The sequence below is a fragment of the Chiloscyllium plagiosum genome, unplaced genomic scaffold (assembly GCF_037043375.1).
Source record: "Chiloscyllium plagiosum isolate Xiang-an unplaced genomic scaffold, Cpla_swu_hap1 HiC_scaffold_32, whole genome shotgun sequence".
Classification (NCBI taxonomy): domain Eukaryota; kingdom Metazoa; phylum Chordata; class Chondrichthyes; order Orectolobiformes; family Hemiscylliidae; genus Chiloscyllium; species Chiloscyllium plagiosum.
In genome coordinates this window covers 11,233,500-11,253,666 of record NW_028270170.1, presented here as the reverse complement: position 1 = coordinate 11,253,666, position 20,167 = coordinate 11,233,500, and the positions used below count along the sequence as shown (strand labels likewise).

Genomic DNA, 20,167 nt, shown 5'->3' with positions numbered 1-20,167 from the left:
AACAATGGGATTGTTATGACAGTGGCAAAAATGGACTGTCACTGTTTGACATCCATCATCAGCATCTAATACTGGAAACTATTGTGGACTGAAATGTTTATTATAAAAGGTAAAACACTGACATCAGATGGCCACTGTGATCAGCTGACCTGGTTGAGCCATGCTTCATGAGACATTCAATAAAAGTCTGAGCTGAATTTAACAAGTCATCAAAATGACTGAGACCAGTCACTTGGATCTGTATCTGCAGCTTGATGTACACCTTTCTTAAGTGTTCAAAAAACAGAATGAAAATCTTCCCTTCACATTATTCAGCTTGCTTTAAACAATTAATCCAGAACACAGGAACGAACAAATGAACTGTAACTTTTTGGCAAAAGGTAAAGGAGATGTAAAGGATTTGTAACATGTTATGAAGATGTGGGTGTACTATACCTTTAAGCAGAGGGGGTTTACCCTGTGTTGTAACAAACAGCACAACTGATGACTCTCACTACAGCCTTGCTTTTTATTCTCAGCATTTCAAAAGACAATGCCCAGTGATAAAGCAAATTGGACAAAAATCTTTTCATAAAGAATTCAAAAGTATCATTAGACTTCACTACTAATGGTAATTAATCATCAATTAAACAAACATAGGGTCAGGTTAAATCAACAGGTCAAGCATTTCAATCAAGAATCTGAGGAATTGATTACCTACAGTGTGGAAACAGGCCCTTTGGCCCAACAAGTCCACACTGACCCTCTGAAGAGAAACCCACCCTCCTATATTTACCTCTGACTAATCCACCTAACACGATGGGTAATTTAGCATGGCCAATCCACCTAACCTGCACATCTTCGGACTGTGGGATGAAACCGGAGCACCCGAAGGACACGGGGAGAATGTACAAACTCCACACAGACAGTTGCCCGAGGTGGGAATTGAACCCGGGTCCCTGGCACTGTGAGGCAGCAGTGTTAACCAGTGCCACCCTTTTTTTATGAGACTCTCTTGCCTTTTTAAAAAATTAATGCAGGATCTGTTTCCATGCTGTCTGACTCTATGACCTGTGTTTGTGTATGTGTATGTGGTGTGCTTTGTGTAGCGTACTTTCTTTCTGACGTTCCTCCTTCTTTCACTCAAGGAAACCTTGCAATTGGCTCCTTCAGTTTAAAGTAGTGAGTAATATTTTCACGGCAATAAAATGTAGCTATGTGTCGAAAAGAGGAGTCCTTTGGGACGATGTAACTTTTTAATGGTGAAGCCAATTTATAATTTGATATGTAATAGATAATAAATAAATCTTCATAAATAAATTTGATATGCAATTGAATTGCATTTCCTCTACTGTTGTCAATTTTGTGATTCATTTTGAATTTCATGACCTTGTATCATTCCACTAAGTTTTGATCATTTGGACGGCATACTTAATTCTGCCCTTGTTACTTACGTTCGTAAGAATCACACAACATGATTTGTCATCTGTCTTGCTTAACAGTGTGAAAGTGGCATTGGAAGATAGCTTGCAAGAATTGTGGTGTAATCATGGCTTAGTCCATCTCAGGCTTTATGACAGCAAGTCAGCAGCCTGATTACAGTTGAGCAGATTTTATTCCAATGGATTATTTTTTATTTCCCAATTTTGAAATCAATCCTTCCAAAAGAAAAGAAACACTTAACACAAAAAAGTTATTGGCCAGCAAGATCTCTACTTTTAAATTTCAAAGATGAAAGTACAAACCATTGTCTCAAAATCAGGAAGATTATCACTGCTGCCAAGAACCTAAAGGAAAGTGTTGAGGAACAGCAGGGACTTGTCTTTAGGCAGCTTGGTTAGTTCAGGAAGGGAATTGTCAATCTCAGCTTTCTGGGCAGAAATAAATGATAATAAGCAAACATTTATTCTTACTAAGATTTCAGGATATCTGACTCTGATTACCCAAAACTCTTAATATCTTCTGGGTAAATATCCAGGTAAATAAGTCAGGTCACACCATTGGATACTTTTTGGATGCAGGGGAATTACCCTAAGGAACGTTAAACTTCCCATGTAGTCCAGATAGATCTTTTCAGGTAAGTCCAATGTTTGATTATTCAGAGATACAGAGAGCAGGATGACCTTTGGTGTGTGGTAGATAAGCAGGAATTTCCTTGGGATTACCTCAAGTTCTTTTGTCTCTTCAGCAGAAAATGGGCTTAAAGCTTGTGGACAGTGGAGATTCCACGCTAATGAATATGGGACATACTATTCTTATTGTAAGAGATGACTATGCATGTTAAAAAAGCAAGTTGATGGACCAAATAATAACATCATAATGTTCAATTAATTTGAGTTACTGTTAATAATCTGAGAAATTGTGCAGGTGAAGCTGGATTCTCCTGATGTTATACATTAAAGATAATTTGATCCTGATTTTTACCTTCACAACAATGGGATGGTGGTGTTCTTTATTTAGATTAGTGACAAAATGCATTAAGAAATGTACTGCAGACTTACTAAGATGCAGACATTGATTTTCACATTTCATCCACTCAAATCCTGAAGAAGCAAAACTGAAAGTTTGGAATTCCTAAATAGGAATTGGCTTTCAATATTAGGACTGATATAAAACAACAAGAATGAGCAATGGTTCCTTGATCATCCATTAATCATGTTGATCATTCCCACCCACCACCTCATCCTGTCCCTCCACCCCCACCCCATCCATGTTCCCCCTATCCCCATTCCCCACACATTCCACTCCAACCCTCCCCTCACCTCACCACCATCATCCAACACCCCACAATCTCGTTCCACCACCCACCCACCATTATTGCCTTGCCATTGTACAGTGGATAGTCAGATAGACAAAGCTGAAATAAACAATGATGCGAAGGCATTTTAATATTAAGGCTCCCATTCATTATACATATCAGATTGTACTTAACAGGTTGCTTTTGGGCTTTCTTGAACCAGTGCAACTTTTGTGGTTAAAATGCTTCCAAAATTGCTCTGCAGCTTTGTTTAAAAACTCCGACTGTGTGAAATAGCTGTTTCAGAAAATAATTGATAAACTTTAAGTAAAAACCTGTCCCAGTTGAAATAACTTCACGAAGGTCGTTATCCCGTCACCAAGTTATCCTTTATTTACACTTGCAGAGTAGATGACAGTAACTCAGATAGATCAGAGACAGCTCCTAAAGTGAACAGAACCCCTGACACAACTGTTTATACCTGGAAATGTTAAAGTACTGTATATTTGGATGTTTGGATGGAAATGGCCATTGCTTCTAAGATGACATCATGAAGCAAACCATAAGAGAGAAGTAATCAGAAATAATATTGGTAATAGAAAAATGAAACAATAGCAATGACAATTAAACACTTAAAGAGATAGGGAAGAAGGAAGGTGGTGTGTTTGCAGTACTGTTAGAGACAGTGCAATACTATTAATAAAATGAGATAGCTAACACTAATCTAGAAAGAGAATCCATGGATTAAGCTAAAGGACAAGAAGAGATCCTAATGCTAATATGTTCATTTGCCAGACTACTCAGGGAATTGGAGTAAAAATATGCATCCAAATCTATTAACTTAAGAAAACATACAGAACAATAATCATGAGAGATTTCAACTTGCCAAAATAAAGTAGCGAGAACTGGTAATGAAATATTGTTCTTGTTGTGGATACAGAATTAATTTCTTAACTAGAAACTTATATATATCAACATCCAAGCGTGGCCTCACCAATGTCCTATACAACAGCAACATAACTTCCCAAGTTCTACACTCAATGCCCTGACTGATGAAGGCTACTGTGCTAAAAGCTTTCTGTCCTATCTACCTGGGACTCCACTTTCAGAGAACTGTGCACCTGAACTCCAAGGTCACTCTGTTCCATTACAGTCCTTAAGGCACTACCATTCACCTAAAACTCCTCCTACTTTCCAAAATACAAGACCTCACACTTATCTATATTAAACTCCATTTGCCATTTCTCAGCCAACTTCCCCAGCTGATCAAGGTCCTGCTGCAATTTCTGATAACCTTCCTCACTGTCCATGATACTGTCTATTTTAGTGTCATGTGCATAATACTAATCATGCCTTGTACATTCCAATCCAAATCATTAATATAGATAACAAACAGCAAAGGGCCCAGTGCCAACTCCTGAGATACACCACTAATCACAGGCCTTCAGTCTGACAAGCATTCTTCCACTATTACCCTCTGCTTTCTACCATCAAGCCAATTGTGTATCCAATTTGTCAGCTCCCCCTGAATTCCATGCGATCGAACCTTCTAAAGCAGCCTACCATTTGGAACCTTACAAAAAGGTTTTACTTAAATCAATATAGACTACATCCACCACCCTGCTCTCATCAACCTTTCCGGTCACTTCATCATTGAATTCTAACAAATTTGTGAAACATGATCTCCCATGCACAAAGTCATGCTGACTACTCCTAATCAAACCCTGTCTTTCCAAATACATGTATATCTTATTCCTCAGAATCTTCTCAAGTAACTTACCAACCACAAATGTTAGGTTTACTGGTCTATAGTTCCCAGGTTTTTCTTTGCAGCCTTTCTTGAATAATGGCACAACATTTACTACCCTCTAGTCTTCTAGGACCTCATCCCTGTCTAATGTTTATGCAAACATATCTGCCAGGACCCCTGCAATTTCTTCTCTCGCCTCTTGCAGGGTTCTTGGATATATCTGGTCAGGACCTTGAGATTTATCCACCTTCATACATTTTAATACATTCAACACCACTTCTACTGAGATATTGACTGTCCCCAAGTTGTCACCACTAAATTCACCGAGTTCCGAAGTCTTCATGTCTTTTTCCATGGTAAACGCAGAGGAAAAATAATTTCCAGGGCAGGTAATTAAAGTAAGTATGAGGAATTAGAAGTGATAAGATTACAAATTTTATGTGAAACTTTGTTAAGGGTATAAGTGAGACAAATTCCAAATGTAATGGGGCTGGGAAAAAAAAAATTCAGGAGCTGAACATCAAACTAAGAAAGGCAGATAGATTAGGAAGAAGAAATTGATAAAAAGATTGGACAGCAGTATGAGTTATTTGCAAAGGTAAAGTTCAGCATAAAATATTCTGCTTTAAAAAAGAGCAAACTATTTACGAATGATACTAATGAAATACCTTGAATAAGGTAAAGCAAATACTACAAGAAGTCAAACTGTCAATGACAAAGATGCTGACAAAACAGAATAACAAAGTATGCATGAAAGGATGAAATTTAACAAATTGAAAAGCAAAGTTCAGACTTAAATCATCAAAAATCATAAATAAAATGAGCAAAGAACTTTACAGACACTTTAGAATAGAATAGATTAGAATAGAATAGCCTTTATTGTCACAGGCATTCGTTTGAGTGCATTGAAAAGTGTGTAATGTCGCCTCTTAGGGCCAGGGGAGCTACAGAGTATCCAGGTGCAGATACTTTACCTTGATACTATACCTAGGTAGACTTACTTTAAGCATTGTTATAGAGTTTAAAAAATTGGTTAGCATGGGAATAGAGTTTAAAAATTCATAATGATAATAAAAATTCACTACAAAGTACTTAAGTCCTAGTCCTTTCCAACATGAGTCAGTACTCACTGGCTTTCACATGAGGGCACACTGCCTCCAAGGTCTGGCCTCTGTCCAGGACTCGCTCTGCTCCCCGCTCTGGGACTTGGCCCACACTCGCTCTGCTCCCTGCTCCGGGACTTGTTTCCCTCGACTCAATTCTTCAGGTCAGGGTGGTTAAAAGTTGGAGGGGGGGGGAAGAAAAAGTACTATAAAGAGGAGAAAGAAAAGGAACTGATGGGCAGAGGAGCTCTGACTGGAACTTCTTACTCTGCCGTCATCTTGAAAGCTAAAAAGCCTCCAGTAAGAAATTCAAATTCAGGACAGAATTGAGCTGCTAAGGAATGCACATGTTAAACACCATTTATCAAGGAAACCAACGAGGTGGCCAGGACATTAGCAGAGGCCATTCAAGAGTTCTCGATCCTTTGTTCAAATCACTGTTTGGTCTCATTCTTTGCTATCTCTGTCAGCTTTTAAAATCTTTCAGAACTTTGTACTCCTCCAGCTCTGGGCTCTTGTTCCTCCTTTGCTTCCTTCAACCTATAGTTGCTATCTACATCTACAGTTTTCTTGGGCCACAGTCTCTGGTATTCAGTTCCTTAATTAGCCTTGAATTCTCCTTGTTTAAGGTCCTCTTTAAACCTACCTCATGATACATCTTAGTGTTTCTTTGAATTATAGTTTTGCAAAATGCCTTGGAATGCAATGTTGTTGTTATAAAGGCAAGTTCTTGTTGCTATGCACACCTTCCCATTAGGCCATGAAGCAAATATTGGCTAATATTTATTCCTCAATGAGAAGACACACCGTCTGGTCATTATCATGTACTGTTTGTGCGAGTTGGATGTCTGAGAAGCCATGTCTCCACATTACAGTGGTGATGACAATGCACAAGTATTTAATTAGTTGCACAGATCTTTGAAATGTCTGAATGTTGTCAAAGGCACAATGTAAATACAAATTATTTATTTTCCACCAGACTTTATTAAAACAGATTTCAGGTGGTACAACAAGATGCAGCACCATATCCAGCTTCCCTCGCAGAGTGCTGACTGAAATACGTACTTTACAGTTCTTCACTAATATAAGCAAGTGCAATACATGAAAAGCTTCTTTTGCAACCAATAATGATGTTTCAAATTCCCAAAGAGACAAAAAAGAGAATGTTCTGGAGAAGAGCCACACTGGACTTGAAACGTTAACTCTGTTTCTCTCTCAACTGATGATGTGTTGGGTTTTGATTTCAGCACGTGCAGTATTTTGTCTTTATTCAAGGATAGAAACAGGATGCAGCCTTGGGTTAGCAGAGAGCTAACTGGCAGGAGAAGGGGTAAATCTTCAAGGAATATGGCTGACCGATGTAAATCATTACTTGTTTACTTGGTCATCTAAAGCTTTGAGAACACTCAGAGCAGCAAAGATGGAACAGAACATATCTTCATTTGTGTGATGCATTTCACATGAGATTGAAGCGTTTTCTCTCTTTAGGTGAAATCCGAATTCTTCCAGGATCCCCTGAGTTATTTCAAACTCGCTCTCTGTGAACTGAAGGGCCAGGACCTCGAGAGTCTCCTCAGCTGGATCAATTTGCATTTCAAGTGCGAAACAAATGAAAAATCTTTCTTCAATCTTTTCCAACTGAAAAACAAATTAACACAAAATATTTTAGTTAGTCTTCTGTCTTCTTTTATTCTGTCTTCAAACTGTGAAAAAAAGTCACAGTATTTTGTACTGATCAAATCAGTCGTACACTGCATTAAGTGCAGAGCAATTACTTATCTGTAAGAATAACAGTGTGGTTATGGTAGGGGATTTTAACTTTCCAAATATAGAGTAGGATTGCCATAGTGTTAAGGGATCAGATGGAGAGGAATTTGTTAAGTATGTACAAGAAAATTTTCATATTCAGTATGCGGATACACCTACCAGAGAAGGTGCAAATCTTAACCTACTCTTGGGAAATAAGTCAGGGCAAGTAACTGAGGTGTCTGTGGGGAAGCACTTTGGGGCCAGTGAACATAGCTCTATTAGTTTTTAAATAGCTATGGAAAAGTTTAGATCTGATCTAAAATTCAGTGTTCTGAATTGGAGTAAGGCCAGTTTTGACAATACTTGGGACATCACAATGACTCAGAGGTTAGCACTGCTGCCTCACAGTGCTAGGGACTAGGGTTCAATTCCACACTTGGGTGACTGTCTATGTAGAGTTTGCACCTCCCTCCCCTTCCTCGACCTTTCTATTTCTATCTCAGGAGACCGAATCAACACGGACATCTACTACAAACCAACCGACTCCCACAGCTACCTGGACTACAACTCCTCCCACCCTGCCCCCTGTAAAAACGCCATCCCATTCTCCCAATTCCTTCGTCTCCGCCGCATCTGCTCCCAAGAGGACCAGTTCCAAAAACGTACAACCCAGATGGCCTCCTTCTTCAAGGACCGCAATTTCCCCCCCGACGTGGTCGACGATGCCCTCCACCGCATCTCTTCCACTTCCCGCTCCTCCGCCCTTGAGCCCCGCCCCTCCAACCGCCACCAGGACAGAACCCCACTGGTCCTCACCTACCACCCCACCAATCTCCATGTACAGCGCATCATCCGCCGTTATTTCCACCACCACCAAACGGACCCCACCACCAAGGATATATTTTCCTCCCCTCCCCTATCAGCATTCCGTAAAGACCACTCCCTCCGTGACTCCCTCGTCAGATCCACACCCCCCACCAACCCAACATACACTCCAGGCACCTTCCCCTGCAACCACAGGAGGTGCAAGACTTGCGCCCACACATCCTCCCTCACCTCCCTCCAAGGCCCCAAAGGAAACTTCCATATCCGCCACAGATTCACCTGCACCTCCACACACATCATCTATTGCATCCTCTGCACCCGATGTGGCCTCCTCTATATTGGGGAAACAGGCCGCCTACTTGTGGAGCGTTTCAGAGAACACCTCTGGGACACCCGGACCAACCAACCCAACCACCCTGTGGTTCAACACTTCAACTCCCCCTCCCACTCCACCAAGGATATGCAGGTCTTTGGACTCCTCCATCGCCAGACCACAACAACACTACGGTTGGAGGAAGAGCGCCTCATCTTCCGCCTAGGAACCCTCCAACCACAAGGGATGAACTCGGATTTCACCAGTTTCCTCATTTCCCCTCCCCCCACCTTGTCTCAGTCAAATCCATCGAATTCAGCACCGCCTTCCTAACCTGCAATCTTCTTCCTGACCTCTCTGCCCCCACCCCAGTCTGACCTATCACCCTCACCTTGACCTCTTTCCACCTATCACATTTCCGACGCCCCTCCCCCAAGTCCCTCCTCCCTACCTTCTATCTTAGCCTGCTAGACAAACTTTCCTCATCCCTGAAGAAGGGCTTATGCCCGAAACGTCGATTCTCCTGTTCCCTGGATGCTGCCTGACCTGCTGCGCTTTTCCAGCAACACATTTTCAGCCCACATTCTCTGGATGTTCTGGTTTACTCCTACATTCCAAAGTTGGGTTATGTAAATGAGCCATTGGAAAAACAGGGGTCACATGGATTGGGTGAGGGGATGAGTCTGGGTGGGATGCTCTTCAGAGACTTTGTGTGGACTTGTTGGGCCAATTGGCCTGTTCCCACACTGTAGGGGTGCCAATTTATTCTATTTAACTTCCAAAAGTTGATTGGGGTGGATATTTGCAGGTAATGTGATGGCTTGAAAGTAGGAAGCCTTCAAAGATGAAAATCCAGAGATAGTGTGTTCCTGTTAGGGTGAAGCGCGAGGCTGGTAGGAATGCCGGATGAAATGACAAGTTGAGGTTCTGGTCAAGAAAAAGAAGGAAGCGTATGTCAGGTATAGACAGCAGGGATTGAATGAATCCTTCGAGGAATATAAGGGCAGTAGGAGTATACTTAAGAGGGAAATCAGGAGGGCAAAAAGGAGACATGAGGTAGCTTTGGAAAATAGGGTAAAGGAGAATCCAAAGGCATTCTACAAATACATTAAGGACAAAACAGTAACTGGGGAGAGATTAGGGCCTCTTAAAGATTAGCAAGGCCAGTTATGTGTGGAACCGCAGGAGACGGAGGAAATACTAAACAACCATTGTGCCTCAGTGTTTACTGTGGAGAGGGATATGGAAGATAGAGAACATGGGGAAATAAATAATGATGTCTTGAAAAGTGCCCATATTACAGAGGAATCCTTAAAATGCATAAAGGTGGATGAATCTCCAGCACCTGATCAGGTATACCCTCAAACTTCGTAGAAAGCTAAGGAAGTGGTTGCAGGGCCACTTGCTGAAATAATCGTATCATCAATAGCCATAGGTGGGGTACCCAAAAACGGGAGGTTGGCTAATGTGGTGCACTATTTAAGAAAGGTGGTAAGGAAAATCCAGGGATCTATAGAGCAGTGAGCCTGACATCAGTGGTGGGCAAGTTGTTAGAGGGGATTCTGAGGTGCAGGATTTACATGTACATGGAAGGACAAGGACTGATTAGGGATAGTCAACATGGCTTTGTGCGTGGGAAGTCGTGTCTTACTAGTTTGAATTTTTTGAAGAAATGACGAAGAGGATTCATGAAGGCAGAATTGTGGACGTTGACTATATGAATTGCAGTACGGCGTTTGGCAAAGTTCCACATGGTAGACTGATTAGCAAGGTCTGATCACATGGAATACAGAGACTGTACTCACCAGAAATTAAAAGAATGAGAGGGGATCTTATAGAAACATATAAAATTATGAAAGGGATAGATAAGGTAGAGGCAGGCAAGTTGTTATTGTTGGTGGGTGAGACTTGGGCTAGGGGATATTGCCTCAAGATTAGGGCGAGCAAATTTAGAACAGAGTTGAGGAGGAACAGCTTTTCCCAGAAAGTAGTGAATCTATGGAATTCTCTGCCCAAGGAAGCAGTAGAGGCAGCTTCATTAAATATATTCAAGACACAGTTGGATGGATTTTTGCATGGTAGGGGAATAAAGAGTTATGGGGATAATGCAAGTAGGAGGAGCTGAGATGATGGATAGATCAGCCATAATCTTAATGAATAGTGGAGCAGGCTCAACGGGCCAAATGGCCTAATCCTGCTTCTATTACTATGAAACTATCCATTTGGATTTAAAATTGGCCTGATGGTAGAAGCCAGAGGGTGATGGTGAACGTTTCCTTTTGGACTAGAGGTCTGTGACCAGCAGTGTATTATGGAGATTGGAGCTGGGTCCACAGTTTTTCTGTCATCTACATAACAGATTTGGAAAGGTATCTGGATAGGTAAATGAATAGGAAGGGTTGAGAGGGACATGGGCTAATTGCTGGTAATTGGGGCAAGATTACTTTAGGCTATCTGGTCAGCATGGACAGGTTGGACCAAAGGTCTGTATGACTCTAAGGACAAGGAATGGATAGCACAGCATGGTGAATATTTCTGTGACAAGTCCTTTCGCACTCACAATCTGTCTCTATCCCTCTGTAGACTCCTGTGCCATCCTCACAACTTGCCTTACCACCTACTTTTGACTCAACTTCAATCTTGGTTATAGTATATTCACTTTTCTCATCCAAGTCATTAATATATATTGTAAATAATTGTGGTCCACCGCTGGGTCCCAGTGACACTCCACTAGTTACAGATTGCTATCCTGAAAATGCTTCCTTTACTCCAACTCTCTGTCTTCTACTGGTTAGCAAATTCTCTAGCCATGCTAATATACTACTCCTAACACCATGGGCTCTTATCTTATTAAATAGCTTTATGACTGGTACCTTATTGAACACCTTATGGAATTTCAAGTATATTATACCTACTGGTTTCCTTTTATCTACCCTGCTGTTATCTCTTCTTATGACCTTCGGGCATAATTTGCCCTTCATGAATCCATAGTGACTCTAACACATTTACTACATTCTTTGTAATGTACTCTAATATTTCCTAATGACAGATGTTGAATTTCCTCACTTTTAGTTACCTGCTTTTTGTCTCCCTTTTTTTAGGAAGTGTTACGTTGCCAGTTTTCCAATCATCTGGGAATTTTCCTGAACTGAAGGATTCTTGGAAGCTTACAACCAGTGCATCCACTATCTATGCAGTTATTTCCTTTAAAAGCCTAGAATGAGTCCAATCAAGTTGAGGGGACAAAATGGTGTTTATTCCCAATAGTTTCTCTCATTATTGTTTATTTCCATCCACCTTGGAGTTTTGATTATTTATTATCTTTGGAATGCTATTAAGGTTGTCTACCATGTAGACTGACATAGAGTAGTTATCAACTCCTCTGCCATTTCTTACCTCCTCATTATTATTTTCCCATTCGTTCTCTAAGGGGCCTATGTTCACTCTGACTCCACTTTTCCTTTTTTTTAGATTTCAAGAAGCTCTTACTGTCTGATTCTCTATTACTTGTTAGTTTGCCCTCATACTTTATTTTTCTCCTTTAATTTTTGTTTGGTCATATTCTGTTGGCTTTGAAGTTTCCCAATTGTTTAGTTTTCCACTAATGTTCATCAGGCGATAAGCATTTTCTTTCAGTTTGATGTTATCCTTAACCTTCGAGGCTAACCATGGTTGATTTCCCCTTCCAAAATCCCTCTTTCACATATATCAAAGGTATCTCTTGGCTCTGAGTCACAAACAATTTTCTTAAATATCTGTGATCTTTTGCTCTAAATTCTGTGCCTGATGATCCTGCTCCACAGCTACCTGATGAATGAGCAGCACTCCCAAAGTTAGTACTTTAAAATAAACCTGTTGGACTATAACCTGGTACTGTGTGATTTTTTTAACTTAAATATCTGTCTTTGTTCCGCAACTGTCTTTTTTGCTAAACTCCTTTTTGACCTTGTAATTAACCCCATCCCTGATATTTGGGTGCCCAAAACCTTTCTGACTCTGGCAAACCCAACAGAAATTAAATTTGTCTGTGTTTCTCTGTTCCCTCCTCGCAAATTCACCTGAGATGACAAAACAATAAAGTGTATTTCTTACCAGCTTTAGTTGTCTTGATGTAATCTTCATCTCAACACAAGTAGCCAGTAGGGGTAAAGTGTCAGGATTCAGTTCTGAAAGGAAACAGAATAATTCAGAGCACCTTACCATGATGGATCCATTGCATTGCACATTGAAGATCTTTAATAAAGTAAATTGATCAAAAGCACTTCAGAGAATTGATGGATGAACAGCAAATTAGCACAAGCCGTAGAAAAGGCAGAAGAGTTTTACTTGAGGTTAAGTTGCAGTTAGTTTGTGCTGTTTTAATCCTATTTGTTTTCATAGAGCTGAGGGGGAGTTTGTGTATCATTCAAGGTCAGTTTGACAGTAGTCGCTGCATTTTGTGTGTGCTAGCTAACTGATATCCTTGCTAGGCTCCTGTATAATTGGCAAAATGTCCTATTTCAGGAAGAATTTCACATAAATGTGGATATATGTATGTGTCTCTCTTTCTGTTTCTATGATTAAACATTTAAAAGTTTAGGGATCAAGTTGGGGTAAGATTACTGCTCTCTGCTTATTTAAAATGGGGCCAGATAATTAGAAAAAATTTAAAGAAGTGCTCAGCATATTCTAAACCATTTTCTATTCCTGATCAGGAGGGGAATCAAGGATTATGGGGAAAGAGTAAGAAAGAGAATGTGAAGAATTTAGCCATGATCCTAATGAATGGTGGGACAGGGTGGAGGGGCCGAACAGCCTACTTCAATTCCTGTTTATTAGGAATCTTAAAGTTAAACCAGATTTGATATGTCCTGGATTTAGGCTCCATGACATTTCAAACTGGTCATTGTTAGTCATTGTCCTGCATCACATCTTGTCTCAGTTCACTCCAGAGACAGGTCAAACTGGACAGTCTGAGATTGTCAGTACAAACTAGCAATGCTTTCATGCCAAAGCAAAGTATTAATGCACAATGAGAGTCCATAGATATTTAATGCTGTAACCAGGTTATAATGGCATCATTCATTCAATAGTAACAACTAGGCCAGTGAGAATAGATTCTTAAACAGAAATCAACATACTGATGTTCACACCAGGATTCTGCAGTCTGTCCTGTATGCTTCTACTTCCCCTGAATTACCAACATGGTCAACGTTTGACGTTAAATTCAAACACTATCCCTCTCAACTTTCAATAAGAGAACTTAATTACAAGTCTCCATTTAAATACTCATGATATATGCTGGTTAGCTTGAAATGTTAGATTATGGCACAGATTGCAGTATTATCCAGCAGCATTAACAATCCCTCAACTGGATCTAATAATTTTTCTTTTAGTCATTCATGAAACCTGGCTGTTTCTGGCTGAGCCAGAATTTATTGTCCATCCTTATCAGCCCTTCAAAAGGTGGTGGTGAGCTGCCTTCTTGACTTGCTGCAGTCCATATGCTATAGGTTGACCCACAATGCCCTTAGGGAGGGAACTCCATGATTTTGACCCAGCGACAGTGAAGGAATGAGTAATATGTTTCCAATCACAATGGTGAATGGCCCAGAGATGAAATGGTTACTATCAGCTATTTAGGAGTAATGAATACAATGTGCATTTATGTAATGCATATTAGAAGAAGGAGAGATCATCCAAAGTTAGTCAAAGTGGTAGTTCCTCGCAAAGTCTAAAAGAAAGAGAGGGAGGAGGAGAGGTTTAGAGAGGGAATGCCAGAGGACCTAGACAGCTGAATAGATAAGGCAGTATGTGTCAAAGTAATATACCATTGAGTGACTGGATGAAAATGTTTACAATCTTTATGACTTCATTCTGATGGGGTGTCAAGGTGAGGGGCTGTCCCGGTGGATCAACCTTCCGAATTCCCAACAGATCCAACAGTTTCTCCACACAGGCTCTATTCTCGTCTTCCATCAGCTCCAGGACTTGGAGGTCGGGCTGGAAACCTTCACATATCTGGTCAAGCTGAAAATGTTGAGACATGGACGAGGTAACATCAGAAATAGTACACAGTGACAAGGGACAGTATGTCAGGAATTGGCATGCTTTCCAAATTCAGACTTGAAATGCTGGCATCCTGCATTCTCTAATGAGATACTGTATTGACTGATGCAGAATCAAACTTCCCCAGTTTTGCTAACTATTGTGATTTAGTCCTACTGCTGTCATCCCTAATGAACAATGACCTCCTTTGTCAGAATGTTAAAGGTATCTGTGTAAAATTAATTTGACAGTGGCAACTGACAAAAATCCCACATGCTGGAATTGATCAGAATTTGTCATTAATCTCAGGCAATGAGCCCTGAGAATGTTCCGAGTGATAGATGAGAATGGAAAATCTTGTAGGGACAATAGGAGAATCTTCCAAAACTGTGGTTGAAACACAAAACTAAAGACAGAATGGAGGAAGCATTACTCTATTAGGTATTAAATTTACACAGTAGTGAACCTGTAACTAGCAGTTACACAGCTCATCAACACTGGCACAGACAGAAACTGAGATCCTTTGGTATTGCATCTGAACTCACAAGAAGAAAAGCCCAGAAATAAATTACTGTCATCTGCTTTGTTTCAAAATCACACTGTAAGGAATTAAATGGGTCAAATGGGAGACAGGGATGATCACGAAAGCCAATTACTATTTCGGTGAAGGAACCTAATGGCTTTTTAAACACAATCCAGAGCTTTCTCAGCTTAGTGACCACGAGTAGTTTAGGATGTTGACAGGAATGGGAGTAGAATTCAGGTCTTGGCCAGAATTGGGTATGAGGAGTGAATGGTATAGGTTTTGAATAAATGGAGTGTAATTGTCTAAACTGGGTGATCACAATTTACCGCAACGAATCTCTTGTCATGATCAACCTAAAGAAGGGAAGTGATAACCCACAGAAATGTGGTTTGCCAGCACCGTCAGTAAATTTACAATTGAGAAGTACGAACCATTGACTCAAGAACAGGAAGGTTATCGTTGTTACCAAGAATCTGAAGGAATGTGTTGAGGAATAGTTGGCTCACGTCCTTCGAAAGTTTGGTCAGTTCTGTGAGGGGAATCTCGAGTTTCCGGTAACACGAGGCTGCTAAAAGGGAAAAGAAATTACGGTTTATATTTCAAAAGACAAATTGTTAATGAAATTATGAATAAGAATCCAGTGAGATCCTGTCCTTTTTACCCAAAGGGAAAAGGCGATTTTTGGTTGAACAGTTAGTATAAATAATGGACTGAGATTTTTAATAACAAATAACATGATTGAAAGAGCAAAGACATGACATAATGGGTAATGCTTTGCTCCTGGATGGGTGTTTCCTTGATTCTGATTCATCTAAAATATAGAATGGTTACCCATATCATTCATCTGAATGAAAGTGTTCACATTACATTGGATCATGTTGATTTCAGAGCAACTTTCTGAGAATTGTTTGGAAGTGTGATCCTTGAAATGTGATCAACAAACAAGAATCTACTTGGTGGGAGAGGGGGAATCTCTTGAACTTCCAGTGTGACTCCATGGAAGCAATTGCAATTCCATCCCAGTGTGCTTTGGACATAGCATTTCTGTTGCATTATAGGGTTACGGAGTCATAGACGCACAGAAACAGACCCTTCGGTCCGACTTGTCCATGCTGTCCAGATATCTTAAATTTATAAATGAATCAAAAAATTGCCAGCATTTTGTCCATACTCCTCTAAACCCTTCCTATTCATATACCCATCCAGATGTTTTTTAAATGTTGTAATTGTACCAGCTTCCACCACTCCCTCTGGCAGCTGTTTCTAGTTATGTTCCATCCTCTGTGTGAAATAGATGCCCTTAGGTCTCTTTTAATTTTTTCCCCCTCTCACTTTAAACCTGTGCCTCACTTTAAACACTTTAAACCCTGGCAACATCCTTGTAAATCTTTTCTGAATGCTTTAAAGTTTCATAGTATCCTTCCTATAGCAGGGAGACCAGAATTGCACACTATATTCAAATAGTGGCCAAACCAATGTCCTGTACAGGTGCAGCATGACCTCCAACTCCTGTTCTCAATGCATTGACTAATAAAGGCAAGCATACCAAACGCCTTCTTCACTATCCTATCTATCTGAAAGTACTCTTTCAAGGAACTACGAAACTGCACTCCAAGGTTTCCTTGTTCAACAACACTCCCCAGGACCTTACCATTAAGTGTATAAGTCCTGCCCTGATTTGCCTTTCCAAAATGCAGCACCTCACATTTATCTAAATTAAACTCGATCTGCCAACCTTTGGCCCACTAGCCCATCTGATCAAGATCCCATTGTATATGGAGGTAACCTTCTTCGCTATCCATTACACCTCCAATTTATCTGAAAACGTACTCACCACACCTCCTATGTTCACATCCAAATCATTTATATAAATAACAAAAAGCAGTGGACCCAGCACCAATCTGTGTGACACACCACTGGTCACAGGCCTCTAGTCTGAAAAGCAACCCTCCACCACCACCCTCAGTCTTCTACCTTCCAGCCAGTTATGTATCCAAATAGCTAGTACTCCCTCTATTTCATGAGATCTTACCTCGCTAACCAGGTTTACCATGAAGAACCTTGTCAAATGTCTTACTGAAGTTCATATCGATCACATCCACTGCTCTGACCTCATCAATCCTCTGTGTTACCTCTTCAAAAAACTCAATCAAGTTAGTTAGACATGATTTTCCATGCACAAAGCCATGCTGACTATCTCTAATCAGTCCTTGATTTTCCAAATACATGTGAATCCTGTCCCTCAGGATTCCCTCCAACAATTTGCCCACCACTGATATCAGACTCACTGGTCTATAGTTCCCTGGCTTTTCCTTACCACCGCTCTTAAAAAGTGGCACCATGTTAGCCAAGCTCCAACCTTCCAGAACCTCACCTGTGGGTATTGACGATACAAATATCTCAGCAAGGGGCCCAGCAATCACTTCCCTAGCTTCCCACAGAGTTCCAGATTACATCTGATCAGGTCCTGGGGATTTATCTGTCTTTGTGCATTTTGGGATGTCCAGTACCTCTTCCTCTGTAAAATGGATATGTTTAAAGATGTCACTATTTATTTCTCTACATTCTCTATCGTTCATATCCTTCTCCACAGTGAACACTGATGCAAATCCTCAGTTACCACATATAGGGGGCCTTATTGATCTTTAAGGGGCCCTATTCTCTCCCTACTTACCCTTTAATCCTTAATGTATTTGTAGAATCTCCTTAACCCTAATTGCTAAAGCTATCTCATGTCCACTTTTTGCCCTCCTGATTTCCTGCTTAACTCCTTCTGCCTTTATACTCTTCAAGGGATTCACTCGATCTCTGCTATCTATAGCTAACATATATCTCCTTCTTAACATTAACCAAACTCTCAATTTGTCTAGGCATCCAGCATTCCCTATGCCTTTCATCCTAACAGGAACATATTCTCTCTGGACTCTTGTTATCTCATTCCTGAAGGCTTTCCATTTTACAGCTATCCATTTACCTGCGAACATCCATGCCCCCAACAACTTTTGAAAGTTTGTGCTTATCTTAACACTATGGCAGTCCCAGTCTTTGTTTGGAAACTTAAAATTCCCTATCATAACCACCCTATTATTCTTACAGATAACTGAGATCTCCTTACAAATTTGTTTCTCAATTTCCTGCTGGCTACTGGAGTGGTGTATTGTACAATCCCAAGAAAGTGATCATCCCTTTCTTATTTCTCAGTCCCATCCAAATACATCCCTGGATATATTTCCAGGAATATCCTCCCTAAGTGCAACCATAATGTTATCCCTAATCAAATTCCCCCTCCTCCCTTGTCCCCTTTTCTATCCTTCCTCAAGCATCTGTCCCCTATTCATCCCTGAGCCATGCCTCTGTAATTGCTATGATATGCCCATCCCATGTTCCCAACCATGCCCTTACTTGTTTGGACTCTTGCGTTGAAATAAATACCTCTGGCATTGAACCACATTGCGAACCAGTTATATAACATTGCTAATATTTTTGATTGAAAATGCCACGTTCTGATAAAGTGAATATGAAGATGTTCTTGCGCTGCAAGTTCAGAGAAGTCAGTCGATACTACATTAGCTTCACTGGCCATTATCTTTTTCATTTGTTATCAAACACTTCCTTGAGATCAAGATATTGTTTGGATATGTGACATATTTACAATAACAAAACTGGAGCATTAAGAAATAGAAAATAAATTTACCACAACTGGAAAACTGCAACTCATCCCAAAATACATCTGAAAGAACAAAGAAATAGAAGTTTCAAATTTTAAAAACTTGTTACTTGGGTAACTAATCATCTACAGAAGGATTGGCAGAACATGGGCATCATTGCCAATTATTCTGTCTTTTTTAGTTCTCCATCTTTTCTTGATTTTTTTTGAAAAGTAATTCTCAGGCTGTTTAGCATTATTATTGGTAAGCCTAGCAGTTATTGCCCATCCCAAGACACCCTAAGAAATCGGTGGTGAGTTTTCTTGTTGAAATATTTCATTTCGTTGTGTGGAAGGTGCTTCCACAATGAAGGTAGATAAGGAGTTGCAGGACAGCTGGAATATATCCAAATTGAGACAGTCTGTGACTTGGAGGTGATGTTCTTTCCTGCTGTCCTTGTCCTTGGCAGAGGATGCAGTGTTAAGAGTTATTGCTGATGAAACCAGGATGAGTTGCAGATAGTGTATACCAGAAGCCAGGGTCCACCATTGGTGGAAGAGGTAGATGTAGGAGGTGATGGACGAGACCCCGGTCAAATGGACAGCATCCCGCTGGAGGGTGTTGAAACTCGTGTGGAACATCGGAGTTGTATCAATTCAAGCAAATGGAGGGTATTCCACATCACCTTTTACTTGGCTTGTCAATAGGAAATAAACTTTAGTAGAATTAAGAGGTGCATGAATACCCAATTTCCTTGGCTTGGCTGAATTGATCCAAAAATCATCTCAATGTTGTCTTACTGGAGCTGTTAGAAAACTTACTTTAAATGAGTGACAAACACCAAATGTAGTGCAGGAGAGAGAATCAATTTTAGAAAAGCTAGGTGGTGCTCATGTGTCCTGGTGGCTAGTTTCCTACCTGTTTGTACAATGTAATGTTTGGTGCAGTCTTTGCAGGGTATTTTGTTTATTATGTTCATTCTGTTGGCTGTGCGTATGGCGTCCTTTAAATTCATCAATAGTTGTTTTAGTGTGATAGGAGGCTTGTGGGTTCCCATGATGCCTAGGAGCTGGAGTAGTCTGGGGTCATCTCTGAAATGTCTTTGGTGAATGGTAGAGTGACTAGAGTCTCTGGGTTGTGTTGTGTCTTCCTGTTTTGGTCCGTTGTGCAGGAATGGGCGGATTACGTCTATTGCGTAACTGTTGTTCCTGAATATGTTGTACAGGTGTTTTTCCTTGGCTCCTCATAGTTTCAGGGTGCTGCAGTGTGTTGTGGCTCGTTTATATAGTGTTTTGGTGCAGCTCCATTTATTGGTGCCCATGGGATCACCAATATCAGGACATATAGCAGAAGCAGTTCCCACAATGCAGCCCAAGTTTTGGGTCCGCCATGTGGATGACACCTTTGTCATTACAAAATGCGACAAACTAGAAGAAATCCACAAACACATAAACAACATCCTCACTGATACAAAATTCACCAAAAAGGAACAGAACAATAACCAACACCCC

At 40.5% G+C, this 20,167-nt stretch overlaps 1 protein-coding gene across 4 annotated transcripts in view; it reads right to left on the bottom strand.

Annotated features, from left to right (window-relative positions):
- Window positions 1–2,842: 2,842 nt before the first annotated feature.
- Window positions 2,843–20,167, bottom strand: part of LOC148141745 (gasdermin-A3-like) — a 30,979-nt gene continuing 13,654 nt past the window's right edge. For 2 of the 4 annotated variants that reach the window (XM_087977778.1, XM_087977781.1), the window contains exons 6-10: window positions 18,704–18,739; window positions 15,441–15,577; window positions 14,267–14,465; window positions 12,549–12,622; window positions 2,843–7,207 (exon numbers count right to left, since the gene is read on the bottom strand). In XM_087977778.1, the coding sequence (XP_087833904.1) occupies window positions 6,938–7,207; window positions 12,549–12,622; window positions 14,267–14,465; window positions 15,441–15,577; window positions 18,704–18,739 (716 nt within the window). In that variant the 3' untranslated portion in view covers window positions 2,843–6,937. The remainder of the gene's footprint in view (window positions 7,208–12,548; window positions 12,623–14,266; window positions 14,466–15,440; window positions 15,578–18,703; window positions 18,740–20,167) is intronic. The other 2 variants (XM_087977779.1, XM_087977780.1) reach the window with 2 other exon arrangements.